Source organism: Lemur catta, chromosome 5 (assembly GCF_020740605.2).
Source record: "Lemur catta isolate mLemCat1 chromosome 5, mLemCat1.pri, whole genome shotgun sequence".
NCBI lineage: Eukaryota > Metazoa > Chordata > Mammalia > Primates > Lemuridae > Lemur > Lemur catta.
This window is the reverse complement of record NC_059132.1, coordinates 27763356-27788560: the sequence shown is the minus strand read 5'-3', so window position 1 is coordinate 27788560 and position 25205 is coordinate 27763356. Positions and strand designations below refer to the sequence as shown.

The following is a 25205-nucleotide window of genomic DNA, read 5'->3' as shown; positions in this document are numbered from 1 at the left end:
GCATGCCTGACTTCAAGGGACCTTGCACGTCTGGCAATGACCCCACCTCATGGTACACACACGGGACCCAGGACAAGACTTTCACTATTTCCAGGTCAGTTCCAGGGTGACTCAAAGGGTGGGCAGTGAGACGTGGTAGGCACAGAGTCAGAAAACATTTGGTATAAAGAAGTAACCTGCCTTGGCTTAACATGCCCAGGTTTGTGGAATAAAATCCACACCGATGATAGGAGCTAAATGAAAACAAAAAAAACAACAGGTGTGGTCTGTGTCCTCTCAATTTTGTATTTTAAAAATGGATGTGTATTTATACATACAGACACACACACTGGCCAAGACATACTGAGTGTTTATGAGATGCTGAGCAGAATCCACCACTGATCTAACTCTCTAGACAGCCCTGAGGGACACCATTATCCTCACTTTGCAGATCAGAAAACTGAGGCACCAGGAAACCAAGCGGTTCACTTAAGGTCATGAAGCTAACAAGCATCGGAAAGATGCTCTGAACCCAAGTCTTCGGATTCCAGGGCACCCCTCACCTTCCGTGGTCCCCACTGCTGATGTCACACCGTGTGAGTGCCCCCTGCTGATTAGACACCCAGAAGCATAGGTAGTAAAAGGTTCATAGTATCCCCTTGGTGGTGGACTCATAGGTGGTGTTAATTTTTCTCTTCATACTTGTCCATATTTTCTGTAATAAACATGCATTATTTTCATAATTAGAGAAAAATCAATTGTATTTAAAAGAGAACAGAAAGGCCTTTGTGTTCCCTGAGACTCCGAGACGCTCCCAAAGCTCAGAAGAGCTCCGAGGGAAAGGAAGGCCCCCTGCAGCGTGCTCCAGCCAGCTCAGGCCCTGTTGCCTTGCTGAGTCCCCCCGCGTGGGTCCAGGCTGGCTCCCTGGCCAGCAGGGCTGAGTCCAGCTGCCTCCTTGGGGCCCAGGAGAGGAAGCCACGTCAACATAGAGCTTAACTGAGTAGCCTTCTCTCTCCCTTCAGAAAGCTAAAAGGGAACCCAAAGGCAGCTCCTCATGGGTGTGCTCTCTCCCCCACCACCACCCCTAAACCCCGAATCCGCTCACTCACGGTGTGAGCAGGCTCCTGGGGGTGTCCCGCTGCAGAAGGGTGGGCTGTGCAGGAGCTTCCCTCCCAGAGCCAGGGAGAGAGGCAGCCAGCCCTGGCCCTAATATCCCTTACCGGCCAAGGGGACAGACCCCTGCCTAGACCAGAGCTGGGAAAAGAGGCTCAGACTCTGCTGAGAGCTCCCTGGAGATCAGAAGACAGAAATTTCCCTGATAGTCAGAAACAGGTGTGAGCAGTTCCCAGCAATTTCCACCCATTCCTGAGGATCCAGGTGAGCGTGGAGACAGAAAAGCCATGGGAAGTTTAGCTGCCCCATGTCACCGACCCTTTGAGAGCTCTCCCCTCGGGAGCACTGCTGCCGAGGCCTATTCTCTGTCCTGGCTGGGGTATCTTTCTAAATTGTTCTGCAAGTTGCCCTTTCCTCTTCCCAATGTGCAATCTGTCTTGAGCACTCAATTCCAGGAGTTCCAAGAGCCCAGGAAGCCCTTCCTGCCTCAGGGCCTTTGCACTTGCTCTACCCTCTGCCTGGAACACTCTTCACAGGACAGGCTGGGCCTTGAGGTCTCAGCTTGGAGTCACCTCATCCAGAGCCTCCTGACCACCCTATCTGAGCACAGCACCCCCAGGCCAAAGGTCACAAACTCAGAAGAATGAAACTGGCCCAGTTAGCTGGACAATGCCATTGGCTCTGGGCTCATGAGCTGGACAACGATGGGGAGTAATAGAGACTGTATCAAACTGGAGTATGGGTGCCCCAGCCAAAGGGGGCGGCCCCCACACAGCCCCAGCAGGGGTGCTGCCTTGCAGGAATATACATTGTATGGCTGAACCTTTAGTTTTCCAAGAGAAGCCTGAAAACTGGATTTCCATGCAAACCCAGTAGATTGTTTCTTTGTACTTCCATGCACTGCCACGGGCACCTACAAAGATTAATCCCCTCGGTCCCGTGCTGACCTCCTCCACCTGGGCCTGAGCTCTCCACCTGAGCTCTCACACCTGCCCTCAGCCCCACACCCCAGCCCCAGGATGTGCCTGGCGACCTGGCTCTGGTCTTGCTGATCCCACCGCCCGAAGGGCGAGAGTGGAGGCCCCACCTGTAGCCTGACAGAAGGGAAGAGCCTGAGGCCCCAGCAGGGCTTTCAAAGGCTGCCAACCCCATGTGAGTGCCCGGCAGCCTCCATTGCCAAATCACCAGGGAACGCAGACAAATGCCACCCCCACCCCTGAAGTCGGTGAGCTATTTCCCACCACATCCTGTCCTCCCACCCACAATCTGCAAACCAGCATGTGTGCCTGCATTTCACTAATTGCAGGCTGAGCCACGGGGCTGGAACAGCGTCTGGCTGCTGAGTCCCAGCAGCCAGAAGCCAGGCTGCAGCCTCGGGAAGGCACCGCCAGACCCCAACGGGAGCTGATGCTCCCTCAGTTCCCGGAGCCCCAGGGCCTTCACCCCGTAGTCTAGAACTGATGCTAACATTCTTCCCAGCTCTGCAGCTCAGCTCTTAAATTCCTCAGGAAGGGACTTCCAGCTAGAATGAGGCTGTCGATCCCCCAGCCTCACCAGGCCTTTCCTCCAACAATCCCCAGAGAGACAGCTGAGAGAGAGAGAGAGAGAACGAGAACGGGTGATCTTCTTCATTGGTCAGTCGAGTGAGGTGACAGCCCGCCCTCGATGCCTGCTGCCAGGCTGACGTCAATATGCAAAAGCAGGGTTTGGCTTGGGCTGGGGATTCCCAGGACCCCAGGACTGTAAATGTATTAGCTCATTTAATTCTCACAGCAGCCTTATGAGGTTGACACTAACATCTGCTTTTTACAGACAAGGAAACTGAGGCACAGAGCAGTTAAACAAGTGTCTTAAAGTCACATGGTCTCTTAATACCGCACCAGGTGGCTTAGAAACAACAGAAATTGATTTCTTACAGTTCTGGAGGCTGGGACATCCAAGATCAAGGCGCTGGCAGATTCAGTGTGTGGTGAGGGCCAGCTTCCTGGTTCACAGACGTCCATCTTCTTCCTGTGTCCTCACATCTCAGAAGGGAAGAAAGGAGGGATCTCTCTGGAACCTCTTTTACAAGGGATGTAATCCCATTCACGAGGGCCCAGCCCTTGTATCCCAATTACCTCCCCAAAAGCCCTAAAACTACTCTCACATTGGCGATTAGGTTTCAATATATGAATTTGGGGGGGGACACAAACGTCCAGTCTACAGTAGATGGCTAATAAGTGACAGAATTGATATTTAAACCCAGTGAGGTTCCGAAGATCACACTCTTAAACCTGCCACGCTGTATTATCAAGAATCTACTGCAGGTGTTGCAGGCATACATTAACTCGCATGAAAACATCCTAACCACTAGTATTATCAGTCTATTATTGAGTAAAAAAGAAAGTGGCAAAAGAATGTATAAGCATATGAATCTGTTGGGAGAAAAACTAAATATGAACATTTAATTGCTGCCGCTAGGATATAAAAAGCCATGTCATGTGACAAGGTGGTGGAGGAGGGGAGCTACAAGTGTGGACGTGAGAGTCAGACTGACCTCAGCTAAACCCGGGTGACCCCACTCACCCCTGCGTGACCATTTCAGCAAGTCACCTACGCTCACTAAGCCTCAGTTTCCTCGTCTGTAAATGAGAAGCTGCACCTAGAATCATCAATGTACAGATTAAACACAGAAGACCACTTAGTGTGTTATTCCACAGAAGGCAAAGCTACAGGGACAGAAAGGAGATTAGTGGCCACCTGGGGCAGAGAGTGGGAACCAGGATTAACTGTGAATGGGCCTGAGGGATTTTACGGGGTGACGGACATACTCTAAAACTGGGCTATGCTGATGGTTGCACAACTTTTTAAATTATTAAAAATCTTTGAATTGAAAGTATCTATGAATTACAATGGGTAGACATTATAGTATATAAATTATACCTTGATAAAGTTCTTAAAAATTATGTAAAACTGCTAAGTACCTGTAGGCCCTCAACAAACAGAGGTGGTTATTACCATTACCATTGTTAATGGAATTATTAACAGGCTTATGAAATGGTATTTCCAGTAAATTAAATTTTTTTTGCTTATGTGTATTTTTTTACATTTGTACAAGAAATATGTATTTCTTGCATAATAAAAATAGAAAGGGAAAAATTTAATTCCATTAAAATATCATTGAAGAAAAAGATCCTATTATCATGGGGGTGATTTTAATTTTCTCCCTTTGGCTTATTTCCTATTTTGCAACAATAAATGTGTACTACTTGGATAAAATGGTGGATTATTGTTTTTGTAAATAGCTTATTTTACATGCAGCCTTGGCTAGACACCACGCAACATATACAGTGACAAAAGAGGTTGCCCCTGGGGTCTTTCCGTCTGGAGTGGAGGCAGGACACATAAAGGACCAACCTAGAAAGTTGAAGAATGAGCAGACAGTCTGGGCTAAGGAACCAAATGCAGAGCCCCCAGCAGGGCTAGGGGACGCCAAGGCAGAGGAAGCCACTAACTGAGGGCCAGGGAAGCTCTCCTGCAGCAGCAAGCCGGGAGCAGGGCCTGGTAAGATGGTCAAAGAGGAGGAACGTCCACGCACTCCACAAATATTAACGGAGCGCCACCTCTATGCCAGACCCTTCAAGGAGGCAGGGATGCATGGTGACAGGACTGGCAAGGTCCCTGCCCTGTGATGCCACACTTCCCAGACAACCAGGGGTCTCTGGACCCTGCCACCTTAAGCCTGGCTCTGAGCACAGCACCCACCATTTATCCTGTGCCTGGGGAAGGTGGCAAGGTGAGGACGCTCCCCGGGACTCCCTGCTGCCCGACCCTCATCCACAGCGGGGGGAGGGCAAGGGTTAGAGAAGGCCCAGACTGTGACAAGGCCTGGGCTCTCATCCCAGCACTGTCAGATTCCCAGGGGTAAGTGTTTTCTTTCTCCGGATGTCGGGTTCCCCGCCTCTATAAATGAGGGTGTAATGGTTATAGACCGCAGCTCTGCAGCAGGGACTTCTGGGTTCAAGCTCGGCTCTGCCACCAAAGCAGCTTCTTCACCTCGTCCAACTTACTCAGCCTCTGGAGCTCCAATTTCCTCTTCTGAACGAATGGAGGAAATGCTGGCACCTCACTCAGAGAGGTTTGGGGACCAGGTGGGCTGCACAAGGTAATGCATAGAAAGCGCGAGCTCTGCTTGGCACCTGCAGGCCACAGCCGCGCGGCCGTCCTGCCTTCCGAGTCTACGACCCACCGGAGGGCTCTAGGGGAGTCGGGATTCCTGGAGGATCCCAGGCTGGAAGATCGTGAGGTAACACACAGCACCCGCTGGGCAGACGCAAATCTAATAGATGAGGATGGCTAGAACGTGGGAGGGAGAGGGACTGTAAAACCGGTGAGGAAAACAGAAGAGTCTATTACTCCGGTTAGGCGCCCCTGCCCCAGCCACATACTCAGTTCAGTGCTGCCACCTGCTGGCAGCAGAGGAGCTTTGCAAGAAAGGAGACTTTCCCTGCCGGCTGGGCTATCCGGACCAAATATTTAATCTGGTGAGAAAAGACAGGTGGGAGCTTAAGAGGTGGAGTGAAGGGACACGGGGATGTTATCACTGGGAAAATATGGACAAAAGGGATTTAGGCTCTGGAGCTATAAGACAGGAGTTCAAATCCCAGCTTTTCTACTTACCAGCTGTGAGACTTTGTATAAACCGTTACCTCCCCAGGCCTGTTTTCTCATCTATGAAATGGGAATAATAGCGTCTCATTCTAGGGTGATAAGGCATGTAAAGTACCTGACATAGGTCAGGACTCTGTAAAGATTATTTTTCCCCCCTGGACCTCTCCTCCCACCTCACCCCACCCCTAGGATTCCCAAGGTGAAGTACCTTGCAGGGGTCCTCAAGCTCTGGTTTCTATCATCATCCCCAAGCGCTTGTCAAAGGTAGAGATGCTCAGGCCCCCTGGTGTTGCTCTGAATCAACTCTCTGGGGATGATAGCCTAGAAGTCTGCGTCGTGGCAAACTCCTCTGTGATCGAGAGCCGCTGGAATATGCAAGAGCACCAGGCTAGGAGTTCTAGCCCTGACTCTCCCAGAAGCGCACTCCCCTGGCTTCTCTCAGTCTCCACCTTCCTACCCATTAAATGGGGCCAAGAGTCTGCCTAGTGTGCCTTTCGGGGGGCGGGGGGGTACACGCTTTGGAAACTGTGATGCCAGTGCTGATCCGAGATGCAGGAGTGGTCAGAACAGCAGGGTACTTTCCACTCCTGGGCTCCTCGAGCATGAGAGCCCTGGGAGAGACGAAGGCACTGGAGCCAGGAGGGGATGGAGGGAGAGGAGGGGCAGAAGAGGTACAGCTCCTCAGGGTACCTGGGGTCTGAGTGTGCAGGGCAGATGAGCAGGAGCTGGTCACCTGTGAGCTACGTGACCTGTCCCAGCAAGAAGGGTCAGGAGGTGAAGAGAGAACTCCAGCTCTGGGACCCGCATGAGCCACCATGGTAGGCTGGTCCTTCCTAAGAAGCCAGTGGGGACAGCGGGGAAGAATCCTGGCTGTGCCTAGAGCAGCGGCCCCTCCCTCCCCCAGAGCCCTCCCAGACCACCTTCCTCTCCCCTCCCGGGTACCTGTATCCAGGCTAGACTCACAGCCTCCCTGAATCCTGGAGACACATGGGGTCTCCATTTTTTGTGGACGGTATAATCAAGGCATCAAGGCTCAGAGAGGAGAAGGGAGTGCCTTGCCCAACATCTTAGTGAACCCTCAGCCCAAACCTCCCTAAATCTCCCTGACATTACAGAGTAGGCAGAGTAAGGATTATTATTTCCATCACACAGAAGAGAAATCCAGATCAGAGACGATATGTAATTTATCCAAGAACACACAGCAGAGTTGGAGCCTCACACGGGGCTATCTTATTACTGCCACGTCATGCATGTTTATTCCTGCTTCACGTAAAAGATTGGGCCAGATGACCCCTTGAGTCCCTTCCAACTCTATCTTTTATAATTCCAGGGCTCCAACCTATTCTTTCAGATTTATCTTTCTGTGGTTCCCTCAACGAACCAACAGCTCAAACTGAAACAGTCTGAGCAAGACTTCCGTTCCAAACCTACTCCCACCCCACCCAATCTCCTCCCCACTCTTGCATATTCATGAACACTCTCCAGTCTTGAAAGCCCAGCTGGATTCTCACCTGCTTCAGGAAGCCTTCCCTAATTCCCCCAGTGAGAAATCATATTGACTTGGTGTAAGTAGAGAAATGGAATCAGAAACACCAACCATTTAATGATCGTCTCTGCCAGGCACTGTGCTAGGAAACAAATGTACCTGTACTACATGCATTATACACACGTGCATTATATATATGTACAGCTGACCCTTGAACAGCACAAAGTTGGGGGCACCAACCCGCCCATGTAGTTGAAAATCGATGCATAAATTTGATTCCCCAAAAACTTAACTAATAGTCTACTGTTGACCAGAAGCCTTACTGATAATGTAAACAATAAATAAACACATTTTATATGTTAGATGTATTGTATACTGCATTCTTAAATAAAGTTAGCTAGAGAAAAGAAAATGTTATTAAGAAAATTATGGCCTGGCGTGGTGGCTAATGCCTGTAATCCTTGCACTCTGGGAGGCCGAGGCGGGTGGATCGCTCGAGGTTAGGAGTTCAAGACCAGCGTGAGCAAGAGCGAGACCCTCGTCTCTACTAAAAATAGAAAGAAATTATCTGGCCAACTAAAATATATATAAAAAAAAAATTAGCCAGGCATGGTGGCGCATGCCTGTAGTCCCAGCTACTCGGGAGGCTGAGGCAGTAGGATTGCTTAAGGCCAGGAGTCTGAGGTTGCTGTGAGCTAGGCTGACACCACGGCACTCACTCTAGCCTGGGCAACAAAGCGAGACTCTGTCTCAAAATAAATAAATAAATAAATAAAAATTTTAAAAAAAGAAAATTATAAGGAAAATATATTTACTACTCATTAAGTGGAAGTGGATCATCATAAAGATCTTCATCCTCGTCGTCTTCACGTTGAGTAGTCTGAGGAGGAAGAGGAGGGGTTGGTCTTGCTGCCTCAGGAGTGGCAGGGCCAGAAGAAAATCTAAGTATAAGTGGATCCATGTACTTTGAACACGTGTTGTTCAAGGGTCAGCCGTACATTCTATACATATATGTGCATCATCCCATTTCATCCTCAAAACCTCCCTATAATGAAAGAACAAATAGGATGCCTGCCCTGCAGAGTGGAAACCAAGTCTCAGAGAGCTGATGCGGTGCATCTAAGGTTATCTGGAAGGCTGTAGTAGCAGCAAGAAAGGCTCAGGAGGAAAACATTAAAACCCAGTGTAAGGAGGTGCGGAGTATTACAGGGAGACAGGTTTCAGAGCAACATAACAAAGAATGTGAAGCAAGAAGGAAACTAAAAATCCTTGAGAAGCCGTGGTCAAAGGGCCCAGAGGCCAGAATACTATGGGGGCGATCGTTTCCCTCCTGTGATGGCAGCTTGTTAACTGGCATAGGACCTTCACCAGCCTTGTAGCATTTAAAATGATAATCTTCTTAGGTAGACATGCTCATCATTCTACAGAGAAGAAAGCAAAGGCTCCAGTAATCCCTAACCAAGCTCACACAGTCCGTAAGTGGGACAGAGACACGAAGCAAGCTGGATTGCAGAATCCGTGCTCTTTCTAATACACAGTGACATTATTTACATTATTGCTTAGAAATATTTGCATAGGAGGCTCCCTCCACTCCCAGTCCGGCCCTGTGCCTGGCGGGCCACCATTCTGGACATCAGCACACCCTCTCAATGCTCATGCAACTGTGACATTCCAGGACTCTTTTGCTTCTGTGAAAACTGGTTTGTGGATCTGCAAGTCTTTTTGATCTTTAAGAGCTCTGTGTGCAGATAAAATGATTTATAGAGTAGCACACCCTTCAGTAGGGTCATGGATAGGTGCCAAAACAAGGCCCTGGGTAAACAGAAAGCAGAGTGGGGAGAAAAGGACTCGGAGACAGGGTGAATGTCCACTCACACGGGGAAGGTCTGTGTCCCTTGGCAGGTGTCGGGGGAACAGTGAGAACAAGACAAACACAGCCCCTGCCCTCCTGGAGCCCCACACACAAATGCTTCTCCCTCCCGTGTTTGTGGAGGGTTAGCTATAGAGGCAGAGAGCACAGGAGGGCACCTTGCCCGCATGGATCCTCGTGGCCAAAGGCGGGGGCACATCCCGGCTCTGACAGTCTGAGTGGCTGCCGGCCACTGCCAGGGGCTCCAGCACTCCCCACTGCTGCAGGGGGCCCAGGGGGCCAGGGCACTTGTCAGGAGCTTGGCTGCTGCTGCCATCCTCAAGAGTTCTCCCACTACCCCCAAAGGCCCCACCTGTCACCTTTTGTCACCCTTCCAAGCCCAGCTCTGAAGGACCTTCCCTGGGGCTCCTCCCAGAACCCTACCTCCCGCACACAGCTGGAAGGGAACCCTCCCTCATCTGCAGTTGCTTCATCCTTTGTCCCTTCCCCCTTCCCTGTGTCTCCACAGATCCACCCAAGAAGATCCCAGCCCAGGGCAGGTCCTGATTCCCTCCGGGGATCCCTGCAGGGTCTAGCACCTTGTAGGTGCTAATAACATTTTCTAAAAGGATGAGTGAGTCAGCCGGCTGACCGCTGGCTGGTCACAGGACACCCCGGCAGGAGAATGTGCGTGGTCCAGCTCAGTCAGACTTGTCTACCTGTGAAATCACTCAGCAGGCAGGCCTGCCGAGTGCCACCGAGGGTGGCCAAGTGTATGTCCCCAGGAAGCACTGAAAGCACTGGGGCACTGTAGCCAGTGCTGGTTTGGCTGTCCAGCGGGTTCAGGCAGCATGCTCTCAAAGGAGGTTCCATGCAAGAGGAACTAACTTTGAGAGGAGATATATAAGAATGAGCCCTGTGGTCAAATTTGATGAATCCAGCGCATTTCTCTCCTATGTATAGGGCCACAGAGCCCTGGCATGTTAAGGCTCTGAGAAGTCACACTGCAAAGATGATAGTTTAACTTAGCGATTCTCATACTTATATGACAGCTTCATTGTCTTTTAGTAAAACCTACTTAACACCCCAAGGAACACACGTTCCAGTAGTCACACTTAGAAAAAGGGAGGGCGCTGGTTACTCAGACATCTAGCCCTCAAGGAGGTAATTTGTGACCATCTACAAGGCCTTCCCTTCATTCTTCTCAGCTCTTCATATGCCGGAAATAATCTATATTGTATAGGAATTACCGCTTTAAGACGAAAGGACAAAATCCCAGTGGACTGTTAGGCACTGGCCAGTGGCGGGGGAGGGGGAGAAACAAGCCCTGAAATCTTTGCCCTCTGTCGCTTACTAATGATCCGACCCTCAGCAAGTTCCTTAACTTCTGTGGGCCCCAGGTTCCTGTTCTGCAAACAGGTGTGAGGATCAAATGAGTTACTAGGGTAACAAGTGCTTAAATCGGCACCTGGAAGAGTCACAGCATCCAAGTAACCCTCTATGTTGTTCACAGCTCTTACTATCTGAAACAATGTGCATTTGGCAATTTCTCTTTCCACTCACATGGTAACACGATGGGCTTATAACTCAGTGAGACAGCCCTTTACGTGACATAATTCTGGAGCGGTATGTACTAAAGGACAGAAGAGAGACGAGTCCCAGGAACGTTTGGAAAGGGAAGGGTTCGTGTGTGCCGCAGGGTCACGGGGAGTGGGCAGGTGAGCTGGGCCAGGCACGCGCAGTCCTGGGAGGCCACCTGCAAAGGCCTGCGGGTGCCAATGAGCATAGCCCAAGCCTGATAACTCAGCTCCCTATGAGCAGGGAGTTTGCTCCAAGATTGCTGCCTATGAGACACCAAACCAACCACTGGGAGTTGGCAGCTTTGTTGATGTTTTGCCGAGTAATAGAGTCATTTCCTGGTCCTGGAGGTAACGAGAAGTGACAGATGGGCTGTTGAGCAGAACGGAGCGTTTGCCTCCCCAGCTTGCAACATTTTCTTCCCTGGTGGATCTGTGAGGGCCCCTCCCCAACCCCCTTCCAGGGCCGAGTTGATTGGGAACCACATCTTTGCAAGAGACTGAGCCTTGCTCAAGAGCCAAGGTGGTTCTTGGGAAGATTTGGGGGGTATCTCAGGGAAGCAAGGGCAGGAAGGTCAGCTGGACCTTGGAAAAAACTGGAAAAATACCTAGCGCCAGGGCAGGGGCTCTGTGTCTCTCTGACTTTTTCTCTTTCATTTTCTCTGTCTGGATTCTCTATTGCAGTCTCTCTCTCCTTCTGTGTCTCTGTGTGTGTCTCTGTCTCTCTCCATCTTTTTGGGTCTGTGTGTGTGTTTTCTCTCTTTGTTTGTCTCTCTGTCTTTATGTCTCTCTCTCTCGAATCCTTATTCCAATCTCTCTCTCCTCTCTCTGTGTGTCTGTTTATATGTCTGTGTGTCTTTCTCTGTGTCTTTCTGTGTGTGCATGTGTGTTTCTCTCTGTGTCTATGTGTGTTTCGCTCCCTCTGTCTGTGTGTGTGTCTTGCTGTGTCTTTCTCTGACTGTGTGTGTCTTCCTGTCTCTCTCCCTCTCCACCTCCCTTTCCCTCTGTCCCTCTGTCCCTCTCTTTCCTCTCATTACACAATCCCCCCTGTCTGCTCTGCCTCTCTCTGCAGGTCACTTCTCTGCCTGTTCCTCAGCATACATGGTCCAAAAGTTACCACCTCAGCCCTGGAGTCCACTTGACCTCTTAGCTCCAGGGCCCAGCGATAACTCTCTTTCAAGAGGAAATCTGCCTGACCCAACTCAGAGGTCAGATGACCACCCTGGTCCAACAGCTTCGGCCAGTTGGAGTCATATGACACCAAGACAACAACAGGAGTCCATTCCTTCACATAAGAAGGGGTCTGGGATGGATATTCACCCTAAGATGCGGTTTTTACAGCAGGACAGAACTATGTGGTGGGAAGAGTACGCAATGAGCAGTCAGGGGATTGGGTGGGGAATTAGCGCTGTGTGGCCTGGGGCAAGGGACTCCCCCCTGGTTCTCAAAGACCCCAGCAATAAAATGAGGAGTTGGACCAGGAGTGCTACTGAGAACACTCACTTCTAGCCCCTAAATTCTATCATGTCCTAGTTACAAACCATGGATGGAGACTGCGAAAAAATAGAGAAGAGCACAGAAAGGGACAAAGGAGCTGAATGCTGAAAAAAGAGAAAATCTTATGTCCTGTAAGAAACATTGTAAAACTGCCTCCAGGGCAGGAGCTGTCATTCCTGAGATGCCCAGAAGGGGATCAATGGTTCCTGAAGTTCAATGTGCCTCGTCTGTGGAGGCTGTTTTACGTGCAGATTCCCAGGCCTGCCCCAGATGTTCTGATTCTGCAAGTCACCCCCAGTGACTCTGATGCAAGTGGTTTCAGAACCACCCTTGAGAAATGCTGAGTGGGACTTTTCAAAGGGTTAGAGCTGCCTTACCAGGAACTGAGCCTGAAGTGTAAAGTAGTGATCTCCCCATCTTTGGGGGCATATAAGAAAGGCAAGGCTATTCTCACCCTCTATTTGTTCAACACTCTGAAGTTCAAACAGAATCAAAACTGCATTGGGAAGTCAAGATTCAGGTGGGAAAAATGTCCAGTCTCTGGTCCTCACTCTATAACCTAGAGGCCATAGATCTCATCTCCAGACTAGGGAGGGGAGGACACTAGGGCAAGCTGATCCTCCTCCGCCTCTCTCGTTACAGCTCCTGGGCTTTTAAAGGCTGGATTCCAGGTTAATGGGAGTGGCTCCAAGATACTTCCTGGACTGGAAGATAGAGTACTGCCCCCTCATTGAAGACTTTCCAATTTCTCCAGCGCTCCCTCCTCTAAGGTCCCATACACCTGAGTTCATTAAGTCCCACTTAGCATGGGGGTCCTATTGGGCTGGGGAAGAACCTAGACATGTCTAGAACTTTAATAGAGCACTCAAGAATTCACAAAGCACCTTCATACCGACAATCCATTTAATATTCTCAATAATATCATGGAGCTGATTGCCTGTATATCAGACGGGGAAACAGGTTGAGAGAGGCTGAGCTGGAACAGGGCAGAGCTGGAGGAGAATGCAGGTCTTCACCTCCCTCTTCCTTCCACATCCACATTCCTCCAGGAAAGCTCTTGCTCAGAGAGGTGGAGGGACCACCCTACCTAGCCAGGGCTGGAGCTGGGACCAGGAGGGGGTGGGTTGTTGTGGCAGCAAATGCATGGAGCAGTGTGCTTATTAAGCAGATGTCCCTGTCTCAGGAGCAAGGGGGGAGAGGTGATCAGCTGGGGCGGAACCTTTGGAGTAGGAGGAAGCAGCAAGCCAGATGTGGGGACAGCATGGATTTCAGTGTCAGGAAATCTGGAATCTACATGTGTAACCTGGGGCAAGTCCCTGCTTCTCCACAGGACTCAGTTTCCCCATATGTACATTGAGGAAGTTAAGTTCCCTGGTCTCCAGTGTCCCTTCCTCATCTGGCACTTGGGACTTAATCACTGGCTGCCTCCCTGCGTCTCCACTCAGCCACTAGCAGCAGAGGGACGGGTAATAAGCATCATTGTGACCCAAAGACCACAGAGATTCCCTGAGCTTTCAGGACAACTCTGATGCTGCCCCATCCCACCTCCAACCCCACACAGAGGCCAGAAATTTCTGAAATGCCTCCAAATTCTCTGATGATCACAGAGGATGGCAAAATGGCAAAAAAAAAAAAAAAAAAAAAAAAAGCTGCAGTGGCCAAGATTGACCACAAGATGGAGCCAAATGTCCTGGAATCCTAAACAGTTTTCTTTCTAGTGTTTTTATTTGCAGAAACTAAAGCCACAAAGGCAGTAAGAGATGTGCTCAAGGTCTCCCATCTACTCAGGGACAGGGCTGGGAACCAGACCCCATTTCCCGCCCCTGGGACCAGCCACTGTCTTTCTACCCTTTGCTCCTATTTATGCCACAGGATTCTGATCAAGCTAAGTTTGTTCCAAGATGCTCTGATCTAGTTAAAGCTCATTTATGTTAGATTGATGGGGACTGGGGAAGGGAGGTGGAGCCCAGTTAGCAATCAGAACCCCTGGGTTCCTATAATTGGCTTCGCACAACCCAAATCTGCCCCCTCCCCCCAACTCTTTACCTGCAGCTCTAAGATGAAGGCTCAGGTCACCTGCCTGCAGTGGAGGGCCCTGAGCCAGACACCCCCGACCTTTAGTGGAACGGGGTGGGAGTGTGGACAGGAAACACGGCCAAACAACCACGCCTGAGGCTCTCCTCTCCCCTCACCCCCCCCCACAGCTGTGTGACTTTGCCTCTTACACTCTCTAAACCTGTAATTTAGAATGATGACACTACAGACCTATTGGGTTGCTTTGAGGGTTGCATTTAATAATTGGTAGTAAAGCTCTGAGCATTGTGACTGTCACACAGAAAGTGCTCAATAAATATTAAGGTGTTGTTGGGACACATGTCAAAAATGATCTAAATGAAACCATAAGACAAAGATGGGCACGAAAAGCTTGACTGGTGTAAGTGGACGGTTTTATGGTATAACCATTTCTCCCTCACTCCCTCTCCCCTGAATGCCCCTTCTCCAGTCCCTCCTGAGCTCTGGCAACCCTGTCTGCTGCTGGTGCCTGCAGAGAATTGAAGTCTTTCTCCTGCTTTTTCTTGGTGATAACCTACTGGTTCTGGGTGGCAAGAAGAAAAGTCAGACCTTGCCACAAGGATGAGGCAGAAGGGAACTGTGTGACTGGGCCAGTGGGAGCCCGCAAGGAGGTTGTGAGTCCCAGGCCCTGGTCTCTGACTCTGTGTCTGAATCTCTCCAGAATTAAGTTTCAGTAGGTAACGAAATCCAACCAGTAGTTCTGACTTCAGGGTAAAGGAAATAACCAGAATCTAGCAGGTTCAAATTGGCTGGGTGGTTAGAATGAGGCTTGGTCGTGGGCTACCTCCTCTGGTGACCACACTCCCCTCTCAGTCTCCCAAACTGGAAAGTTAGGCTTCCTTAACCAGGAAACATGACTACAGATGGGGACAGCAAGGGGTTGGGGGAGCAGATTCCGGGCTGATATTATGTTCTAATGGCTTCAGCATCTTAATCCTCGCTCCAGGAGGCAGGTATTACTATTTACATTTGACAGTGGAGAACACAGTCTCAGAGTGGTCATCATTTATTCAAGAATATCTTTTAACATGTTAGTCCTTACGGGGCCTTATTCTCCTTAAAGTGCTTCCTTATACATTATCCTAAGAAATGCACAAGATGTCACAAGGTAAATAGAGGTAGATATTATTAAACCCATCTTATAGGTGAGAAAACTGAGGCTCAGAAAGAAAAGCCCAAGGACTACAAGAAGCCCAATTTCTCCACTCTCAGCCTCCAGGAGGTCCCAGACTCACACAATTAAGACAGAGACAAATCTGACTGGCAGAGTATCAGGAAGCTTTCAGGACCTCAGAAGATCCTCTGCCATCTTATAGCCACAATGTTCATAGCTAACCCTGGCGGAGTGATCCCTGTGGCCAGGCACTGTGCCAGCACAAGTGCATCACCTCACCCAACCTGGTGAAGTGCATGCCACACCATCCTACAGACAGTGAAGCTAAGGACAGAGAGGTTGAACATTCCGGTCTCACAGCCAGTAGAGCTAGGACTTGAACTGAGGCTGTCTAGCTGCAGAGCTCACCCTTGCTCTTAAACCTGTTGCTATTCTGCCTCCTACAGGGAGATGAGCAGGGAAAGGCTTGCCAGCCCAAGTGGGTTTTAAATGGCCACTGACCGCTGATGGGTCCACCTACACTAGGTGGCAATGGTCCTTCACCCCAATTCCATTTCAGTGGCCACACCAACCCTGAAGATACAGAAGAACCAATAACCACCCAAAAGTCTCCCCCTTAAATCCTGAGGGACTATGAGATGCAGAAGAAAAAACCCTCAGCAATAGTGTTTTTGTTTGTGTGTGCTGGTTTGCATTCTCTCTCGTCTCACCTTGGGTCTTGGCATTGTTCTTCCACCTCCTGCCTTCAGTGCGTCCTGTCCTGGTTTCCTTTCTAGGACTTCTTAACAGAGCTAGTTGCTTTTCCAGGTGGGCTCTTTGTGAACTTGAGTGAGGCAGCATACAGATATTTTGTCTTCCCACTGCCTGTATTTTAGGGAATCAAAAGAGACATGCATTCAACCAACAGGACTCTTCAGAGAAGAGTCTCCTTTCTCTCCTCTATTGAAGAGAAAGGGCTTATTTTTCATACCCAATTAGGATATAACAGGAAATCCTAAGTAAGTCACATCTCTTTAAGGAGTGACAAATCATCCCATTACTCTCTCTCTTCTGGCTGCCTCTATCCTTCAGCCTGTCTGGGTTTATCTCCTTCCCTGTTGGGCCAAGATTGGCAGTTCCTAAATTATTTCTTCACCGCCCTTATTTGAGCTCAGGTCGGAATTAGCTAATGGGCTCAGCATTCACTGAAGCCATGGACAATCCAAACTCCTTGGCTCAATCTCCTCTTTTTATGGCTGAGAACTGAGAAGCAGTTGGTGCAGTGGTTGTGAGGTTGGATCCACTCTACCACTGTCACACCATGTGGCCTTAGGCCGATGTCTTAACCTCTGCAGACCACAGGTGTCCTCATCTGTAGATAGAGACAAGAAAAGCTGTGGCTTTGCGGGGCTGTTGTGAAAATAAATGGAATAATGTATCTAAAACCTTCGGCACAGTTGAAGTTACTGGCACGTAGTAACTACTCAGTTAATATTCGCCCTTAAAATGATCAAGATTAATAGATAAAAGGTGTCTCAGTATAAATCCTATGAGGTAGGAGCCAAGTGCAGTTAGAACTCAGCTGTTCTGGGTAGCTGCTGTCCAAACCTTTGTTTACATATGGCTTTTATTTAATTTGTGGAGCTTCCTATGCCTGCTTAATGCAGGATATGGCTTTGTTGATGTTGGAAACAGAATTCCATAAGCATCTTTTCCTCTGAATTGGTGGATTTCAGTGAAGAATGATGGAGCAGAATCCCCCAGGAAACCTTCTCAAACTCCTCCTGCACTCCTCTCTTACCACTTTGAATAATGCTACCAAAGTACCTGCTGATAGAGAAGAACCAGACAGAGACACACCTGCCACCATTCCTGCTTCCAAGTGCCCATGAAAAGGACATTCACATGGGCGAGAGGACCCCACTGGGTCTTTGTTACCACTCCTGGGGCCACATTTCTTCACTCTTTGCCTCCCTTGGCACAAAGCCTTCCTCCTCCTTTTTTTTAATTGAAATATTTATTGGGATAATTGTAGATTGGCATGCAGTTAAGAGAGACAGAGAAATCCTGTGTACCCTTCGCCCAATTTCCCCTACGGTAACATCTTGCAAAACTGAAGTACAATTTTACAGCTGGGATGCTGACATTGATACAATCTCCACCCATCTCATTAAGATTCCTCAGTTTTCCCTGTACTTATTTGTATATTTTGTGTGTGTGTGTGTGTGTGTGCATTTAGTTCTATACACTTGATCACATGTGTAGGTTCATGTGTCCACACTGGTCAAGATACTCCATCACCACGAGGATCCCTGGTAAAACCACACCTACCTACCTTGTCCCCGGACCCTCATCCCTAAATCCTGGCAACTGTTAATCTATTCTCCATTTCTCTAATCTTACCATTTTAATGTCAGATAAATGGGATTATATAGTTTGTAAGCTTGGATCTTTCTCACTCAGCCTAATTCCCCTGAGATTCACCTAAATTCTTGCGTGTATCAACAGTTTGTTCCTTTTAATTGCTGAGAGTAATCCATGGATGTACCACAGTTTGTTTGACCATTTACCCATTGAAGGATATCGGCATTGTTTCTGGTTTGGGGCTATTACAAATAAAGCACCTTTTATTTATTACCAATAAAGCTGCTAAGAACATTTGTGTACTCCTCTTTCCCTTATGATCGCTAATTTATACAGATGCTCCTACCTCACTGAGGTCCTTTTTCCTGCTGTGGCAAACATGACTTGTCACCACACCGTCTTTTCTATGCCAAGTCCTAGTGGCTCTGAATCTATCCGGATGCTCCCCTATAGATATTTATCATGAGGTAGGCGCCTCTCAGCCTTATTTCCTAAGAAATAAAATAGAACAAACATGAGTTAGGGAACCAGACAACCTAGGCTCCAACTGCAGGAGCTCTATCGTGTATAGTTATGACATCTTGAGCAAGTCACTTGACCCTCTGAATCTGTCTCATACTCACCATAATGGAGTAACTAATAGTTGTTCAAGTTTCTTTACTGACAGCTTATGGTGACAGTATAATGAAATGGTTAAAAGGAGGACCTGTGGTACCAAGCTGCCTGACTTGAGTCCTGGCTCTACCACTTGGCTCTGTGACCTCAGGCAAGTTACTTACACTCTCTGTGCCTCAGTTTTTCCATTTATAAATGGACGTTAATGGTACATATCTTGTGGGGTTATTGTGAGGATTAAATTAATACATGTCATTAATACATGTTCAGAACAGTGCCTGGATCATAGAGTTCATGAGCTCACGAACATTAGCTCATCTCATTATGTGGCAGGCACTGTTCTAAGCACTTTACACAGATTATCTTATTTAATCCTATCAATGACTATAATACAGGTGTTGTTATAAGATGGATTTTACCGATAAAAAAAAAAAAGGAGTTTAAGGGCATACGTCACTTGCTGCAATGTCATAGGGCTGGAAGATGAGGGAGCTGAGATTCATTCCGAGCCTGTCTTTGCTCCTACCTTCTACGCCATCCTGCAGCTCATAAACTGGGGGTGCCATTTCCCGGCCTTACAGAGCAGAGATTTTGAGGATTACGGAGAAAAGTGTATTCCATGGTGGTTGGTATTCAAACTGTTCCATGCAAGTTAGTTTCCTCTTTTATCTACCAGTGGTCGATAAACGGTAGATGATTCTGCAGTTCTATATACAGCAGAAATTGGCCCCTTAAGACACAAACCACCAAAACAAAAGCAGCAATTGGAGGGTATTGATGAATGCACCTGCAAACATTTGCAATGCTGACCTGACTCAACAATCACAACCAGATTTGGGACAAGTCCACCCAACTCACCCACAATTCATTGCAACAGAGCAGCTGCCTCACTTCCTTTCTCAGAGGGTTTTGCAGCTGCAATACAGAGATTCCTCAGCCAGTAGCACCACTGTCAGCTCCTATGGGACAGGGGCCACACATTCTGCGTTTGTTCCCCCAGCACTTACTGCAGTGTCTGGGAAAGGAGTAGCCTCTCAGTAATTGTGCAGAATCCCAGCGAGACTCTGTGGTTGTCACTGGTGGTTGGCCTGTGGTGGCATGATTTCTTGCCTTGCCCAGGTCAGGGTGGCGGGGGGAGGGGAGGTGCATGGTGATGTGAGCCTTTGCTCCACCCAGGTCCATGGATGGCGGCGTTACCCAGGTGATGGTGGTGGTGGCTGCATCACTCAGATGACAGCAGCAGGCGCCAGTGGCTGCAGGCACTCGCTCGCTCCAGGTTCTGTGGCAGATGTGGTGGGCGGGGCTGCCCAGGCAGCAGCAGCAGGTTCCAGCTCCATGGGCACCCACTCTGCCCAGGCTCCCTGGGAGTGGTGGGGGCACAAGACACCTCCCCACAGGACACACAAGAGCACCCACCCTTCCTGCTCTTTCCCCAGCCTGGCAGAAGAGATGAGGAGACAAAAGCAATGGATCTGACCCCTAGGTAGAGACAGTGCTCTGGGGCTGTGACCTCAAAATGGCACCAGCCACAGTGCCTAGGGTTTATAAGCCAGCAGGACCCTGCTGTGCCTTCTTTCAGGAGATGTCACTCCACAGTCTCCACTCAGCTCCGTCAGTCCAGCAACCTGCTATGGTGGAGGGGCCCTCCCACAGCTCTGATTGCAATGTCCATGGGGGAAGTGTGGAGCCCCAGGGTTCTCTCCTCTGTCCCTCCCCCACGCAGGTCAGCCCAATTCCTTCTCCTTCACTTTGGGAGCCTCTCATCACTTCTTCGTGGATTCCCAATGCTCTTCCTTAGATAATCGATCTGAGGGTAGTATCTGCTCACCACTTCCAGTCTTCTCCATGACAGCAGCATGTGCAGGATGCTTCTAGTCCACCGTCTTGGCCCCTTCTAAGTAGACTACTTCTACAGAGGCCTGCTTCTGTCCTAATTGAGCAACTGGACTTTAATAATTTTGGAACTCGTTCACTATGTGGTTAATGTACCTCTTCTATAGAGTATGCTCCCTGTTAGGTTTGTTCACATTATTCTCCCCCTTTAAGCATTGTGAAGCTAACATATTCTCTTTGTATAGCAATAACCAATATGATTTGTGAAATCATATTTTGATCCTCTCCTTCATATGCAACAGCTTCAGACCTAGCTGAGAACACAGCAATGGCCAGCTTGTACAGAAAGAGACAAACGGGCTAAAGCAGAAAGAGATGATGGTTTCATTCAATTTGCAGTTTCTGTATCCACCCCTTACCAGGGTAGAACAGTCAAAAATTTAAATGTCTGGAAAGTTCAACATTGATTTGTGAGGATGAAGAGATTACTGTAACCCTCCTTTTCTTTTAGCTCAAAAGGCAAGTGAGTTGAGAGAATATTCAGATTTTTAAAAAATTTTCCTGACAAGTTAATTGGGAAAATGATAAACACGGATAGAGGTACTTTGGGATGTGGCCAGACAAACAAGGATGGGACCTCAAGCGAAGCAGGGAGAACTGAGTAGACTGGTATTTGAGGAACATCAGGATACAATGAGAAAGTCACACCAGTGGGCAAGTTTTCAAAATTCTTCTCATACATTTGCCAGAGGCCTTTACGATATGTTAACTAAGAGGCTTGTTATTTTTAGAACTTCCTCATTTCTCAAAGGCTTCATTTTTAAGCATTTTATGAAAACAGACATCATGTTATGTTAAGACATAATTAAAGATTTTAATCTTTGACATTTGTGAAATATCACACTTACTGAGAGCCCACTGTGGGTACAATTTTATTCTGGGTTTTTCCAACCTGAAGAGTTGAGGTTTAAAATCAGAACACATCTAGAAATACAAGAAAATGTTCATTACTCAAATGGAGACATCAGTAGCAATTACTATAAAATATCTCTCCATCAAAAAGGTCTTAAAAACAAGTACAAAAGAGAGGATCCTCTTTCAGCAGTACGAACCCACAAGGCCTTATTTTCTGATTATAGGATTGGCAAATTCACATTTATGTCCCAGCACTGATTTCAGGTTTGCGGTAATGCCATCTACATGAATTACAATTTCACATTTCAGAGGCCTGTCAATCTTGATATCTGTGCTTTAAAAAAAAAAAAAACTATCAAAAGCAAGTAAGGAAAATATAGCTTGTCTTCAACACATTTCTAAGATGTTATATAAAGGAAAACAAGAATTAGTTCATGGAAGTTTCTATTTCTTTTAGATCAAGTTAATGAAGTATCTTTTAAACACAGCCTTTAAAGATCTTAGTAAGAAAAGAAGCATTAGGCCGGGCGCGGTGGCTCACGCCTGTAATCCTAGCACTCTGGGAGGCCGAGGCAGGTGGATCGCTCGAGGTCTGGAGTTCGAGACCAGCCTGAGCAAGAGCCAGACCCCGTCTCTACTAAAAATAGAAACAAATTAGCTGGTCAACTAAAATATATATAGAAAAAATTAGCCGGGCACATGCCTGTAGTCCCAGCTACTAGGGAGGCTGAGGCAGTAGGATTGCTTAAGCCCAGGAGTTTGAGGTTGCTGTGAGCTAGGCTGATGCCACGGCACTCACTCTGGCCAGGGCAACAAAGTGACACTCTGTCTCAAAAAAAAAAAAAAAAGAAGAAGAAGAAGCACTTACCCCAGCAATAACTGAACATTTCCCCAATCAAGGGGCTAAATTAATTGTAAAAAGGAGTGGCACATATGAGTAATTAGTGGTAAATCTTAGACACCAGAAAATTAAAATAGTACCAAAAGTGTAGGTATCATCAAGAAATCACATCATGTACCCAACCCAAATGGTATAATGAAGCATACACCATCCAAAAACCATCACCATCATCCACTAGGTTCCAAAGTGATGCCTGACTTTACCTATTCACCTGTCCATGAATGCTTATGCCTATCTCTACTGAATCAAAAAACTTGAATTATTTTTCATTATATTCTAGGTGAAGAGTAGGCAATTGTTACTCAGAATTAATTGGGCATCATTTCACTGGTGGTCCCCAACTTCATTCAAAAAAAATTTGGATGGGTGGAGGAAGCTGATGGGAAACATGAGGAGGAAAAAAAAAAAAGAGAGAGAGAGAGACCTTTTATAAGGCCTAATCTAAAACTGGCTGAATTCAGGACTGAAATCTGGGAAAGTACATAAATAGTGTCATTGCTCTCTCTTCCCCATATCTATACCATATCTTGAAAGAAAAACCCTAGATATGTTTCTAGAATAAAGAGTTAAAACTGCCAAATTGCCATTGCCTAAGAGGCCGAACAGGTAATAGGCAGAGTGAGCAGTTTCTAAACTTCGCTCAAGAGATACAGGTTCAGACATGGTAACTCAGCTTGAGGCAGTGATTTAGGACTGGGGATAACAGCTTTAATAATTAAAAGGCAACTGTTTTTCTGAAATTTCAGAATTAAGCTGGGAAGGGTGAAATTTGTCTTTTTAAAAAGAAATATTCAAAAACTTTCTGATCATATTAAAACAGACTAAAAGCAGAGCAACATTTTAGTGCTGTTGGCATACCCTTTTAATCCAAATCTATTTATTTTCTTCCTTGCTTACTAATTGCCTCCTGCCCCAATGATTATATAGAAACAGTCTTGATACCAATCTATGTTATAGCTTCACTCTGCTATTTTTTTGATCTGAGAAAGATACTGGGGCTCATGATTTAGCAAAGTAAATGAAAAGATAAATTAACACAATTAATACATTTTATTTTAAAGGTTTTAGAAGATGAGGGGAAGCGCTCACAAAAGTTACCTTCGTCATTAAAAACAAAGGTGGAGTACTTTTTAAAAAAGAGTGTATACCAAAATAGCTTTTGGGAAGATGACATCTTAATAGTCTCATAAGCTGTTGAAGAGAGCATAAGAAGGCTTAAGATCTGGAGGATAAAAGTGATATTAAAAAACATGCTAAAGAATAATAACGAAAACAAACGTAAAAGAATAAGGAAAAAATATATTGTCTTAGAGGTAAATCCTGTTATAAATGAACACCATTTCTATAGGACTGTACAGTCCACTTCAACAATACTGAAATAACAAACATCCCATTACTAAAAGAGCTTCAACACTCCTTTGGAGTCAGCTGTTGAAGAATTTATCCTGCACATAGGGTAGGCATAAAAAACACCCTGAGAGACTCAAAATATCTGCAATCATGACACTGTTTCCCTAAATTGCACTTACTGGTCTTGAACCCAGTTGCGAGGGGGTCAGCTACAACTTGAAACCTGTCATCCTAGGGTCAGGGAGCAATTTGAAGCCAAAGGGCACTTTGCTATAGTTAAGTCATAGTGGCTACACAGATACAAGTTTCTTCTCAATGCCAAATATTTACTGAGAATTAAAGAGCAGATGAAACCTCCTAACCATTTCCAAGAATTCATGTGATAAGTGTAATCATTACAGAGTTTATATATGCTTAGTTTTATTAAAGCCATAAATTTTATTCTAGAAAGAAGAAAGTACATGGCATTAATAGACCAAGCATGAGCATGTCGTGAATTCTAGAATAATAAATAAAGTTGCTTCTCTTGTTTAACATCCAATTATATCCATGGGCTACGAATTATATGCATGACAAAACTGTTAGTGTTTTGCAACATTTCAAGGAAAGACCAACATTTTTGCCTGAGTGTCCCACTAATCTTTATCTAGAACTATTATTCTTGGACTTTCTATAAAAGTTTCTTTTCCAATGATTTATTAATTATAACAACTGGGAAGAACAGTGTGAGGACCTGAATACTTCAACCAAGCAGTGAAGGCAACAAACCACCTCTTTAAACCTGCTCTCCTGTCTGAAATTTATATACTGAAATAACTCCACTCCTTTATTTCTGTAGGAGTACTCAGAAAAAAGTAGCATTTCTTGGCTATCACAAGTCCCAAGTAGAATTTTCTCTGTTCTCCATTGTTCTGAAAAAGGCTTCTGGGTCTACAGCTCATGTCTGGGTGATTCAGTCTTGTTCTCAATGAGAGAGATTTCTAGCACAGGTAAGAGTAGCTGAAAGGCATCCTGGATGTAGGAGGCACTGTTTGATGCCTAGGATTTAAAAAACAAGAAAATATCACAGTCACTTAAAATATACTGCAAGACAACAAAGAAACAGATAAATTTTTGCAATCTAACACTGAATTTTTAGCCTGGCAAATAAGAACATAGACTTGGCCATTTTGGTAAACTCTATTATAGGGAGAAGAATCTAGCTCTTAAGATGCACCAAAAAAGAATGTCAGCATTTTTGTCTAACTTGCCCATCAAAAATGGTCTGTTCTTTGGCAACCTGCTCAAACTTGGCATTCAAAGCTTATTTATTCCTTGAACGAGTAGGTAGATTCTGCCACAGCATTGTAGTCAATTATTGAAAGAGGCTGTCATATATATCCTGCACCTATAGGATTTCCAGCCCCTTGTGATAGCTCTTCTTCCATGAACTAAATGCACTCAGTGAACACAAGATAGGTACTTGCAAACATAAACAAGGAATGCTGCATTCAAACATGACACAGTATAGATATATTTCTATCTCATACAACAGACATGTTTAGGGAATCATTATGCTCAGAGTTTACCAGACTTCATTTATACTGAAAAGCTCTTACTGTCCAGAAGAATAACAATAGAGTTCATTACATTAAGATAAAAATGTGTAATTTTAAGGACAAGAGTATTTCAAATCTGTAAGCAAGAAAAATCAACTCAAAATAGCAATAGGGAACCCATATCAAATGAGATTACCTTTTTTGAATTTATCAATGGCAAGTATTACTATTTAAACTTCAATGTGACATTTGATACTGAATTTTATAGCCAAAAGAGACCTCAGGTATCATCTAGTTAAATCTCTGATTTTACACATAAAAATAATGAGTTTGTCAACAAGGTAAATGCCTGGTCCAGAGTCATACAATAAA

General features: G+C 46.6%; 1 protein-coding gene across 1 annotated transcript in view; it reads right to left on the bottom strand.

Moving 5' to 3' along the window:
- Window positions 1-23718: 23718 nt before the first annotated feature.
- FAM114A2 (family with sequence similarity 114 member A2) overlaps window positions 23719-25205 on the bottom strand; it is a 30766-nt gene continuing 29279 nt past the window's right edge. The window contains exon 14 of the mRNA XM_045551314.1: window positions 23719-24333. Within this exon, the coding sequence (XP_045407270.1) occupies window positions 24226-24333 (108 nt within the window). The 3' untranslated portion in view covers window positions 23719-24225. The remainder of the gene's footprint in view (window positions 24334-25205) is intronic.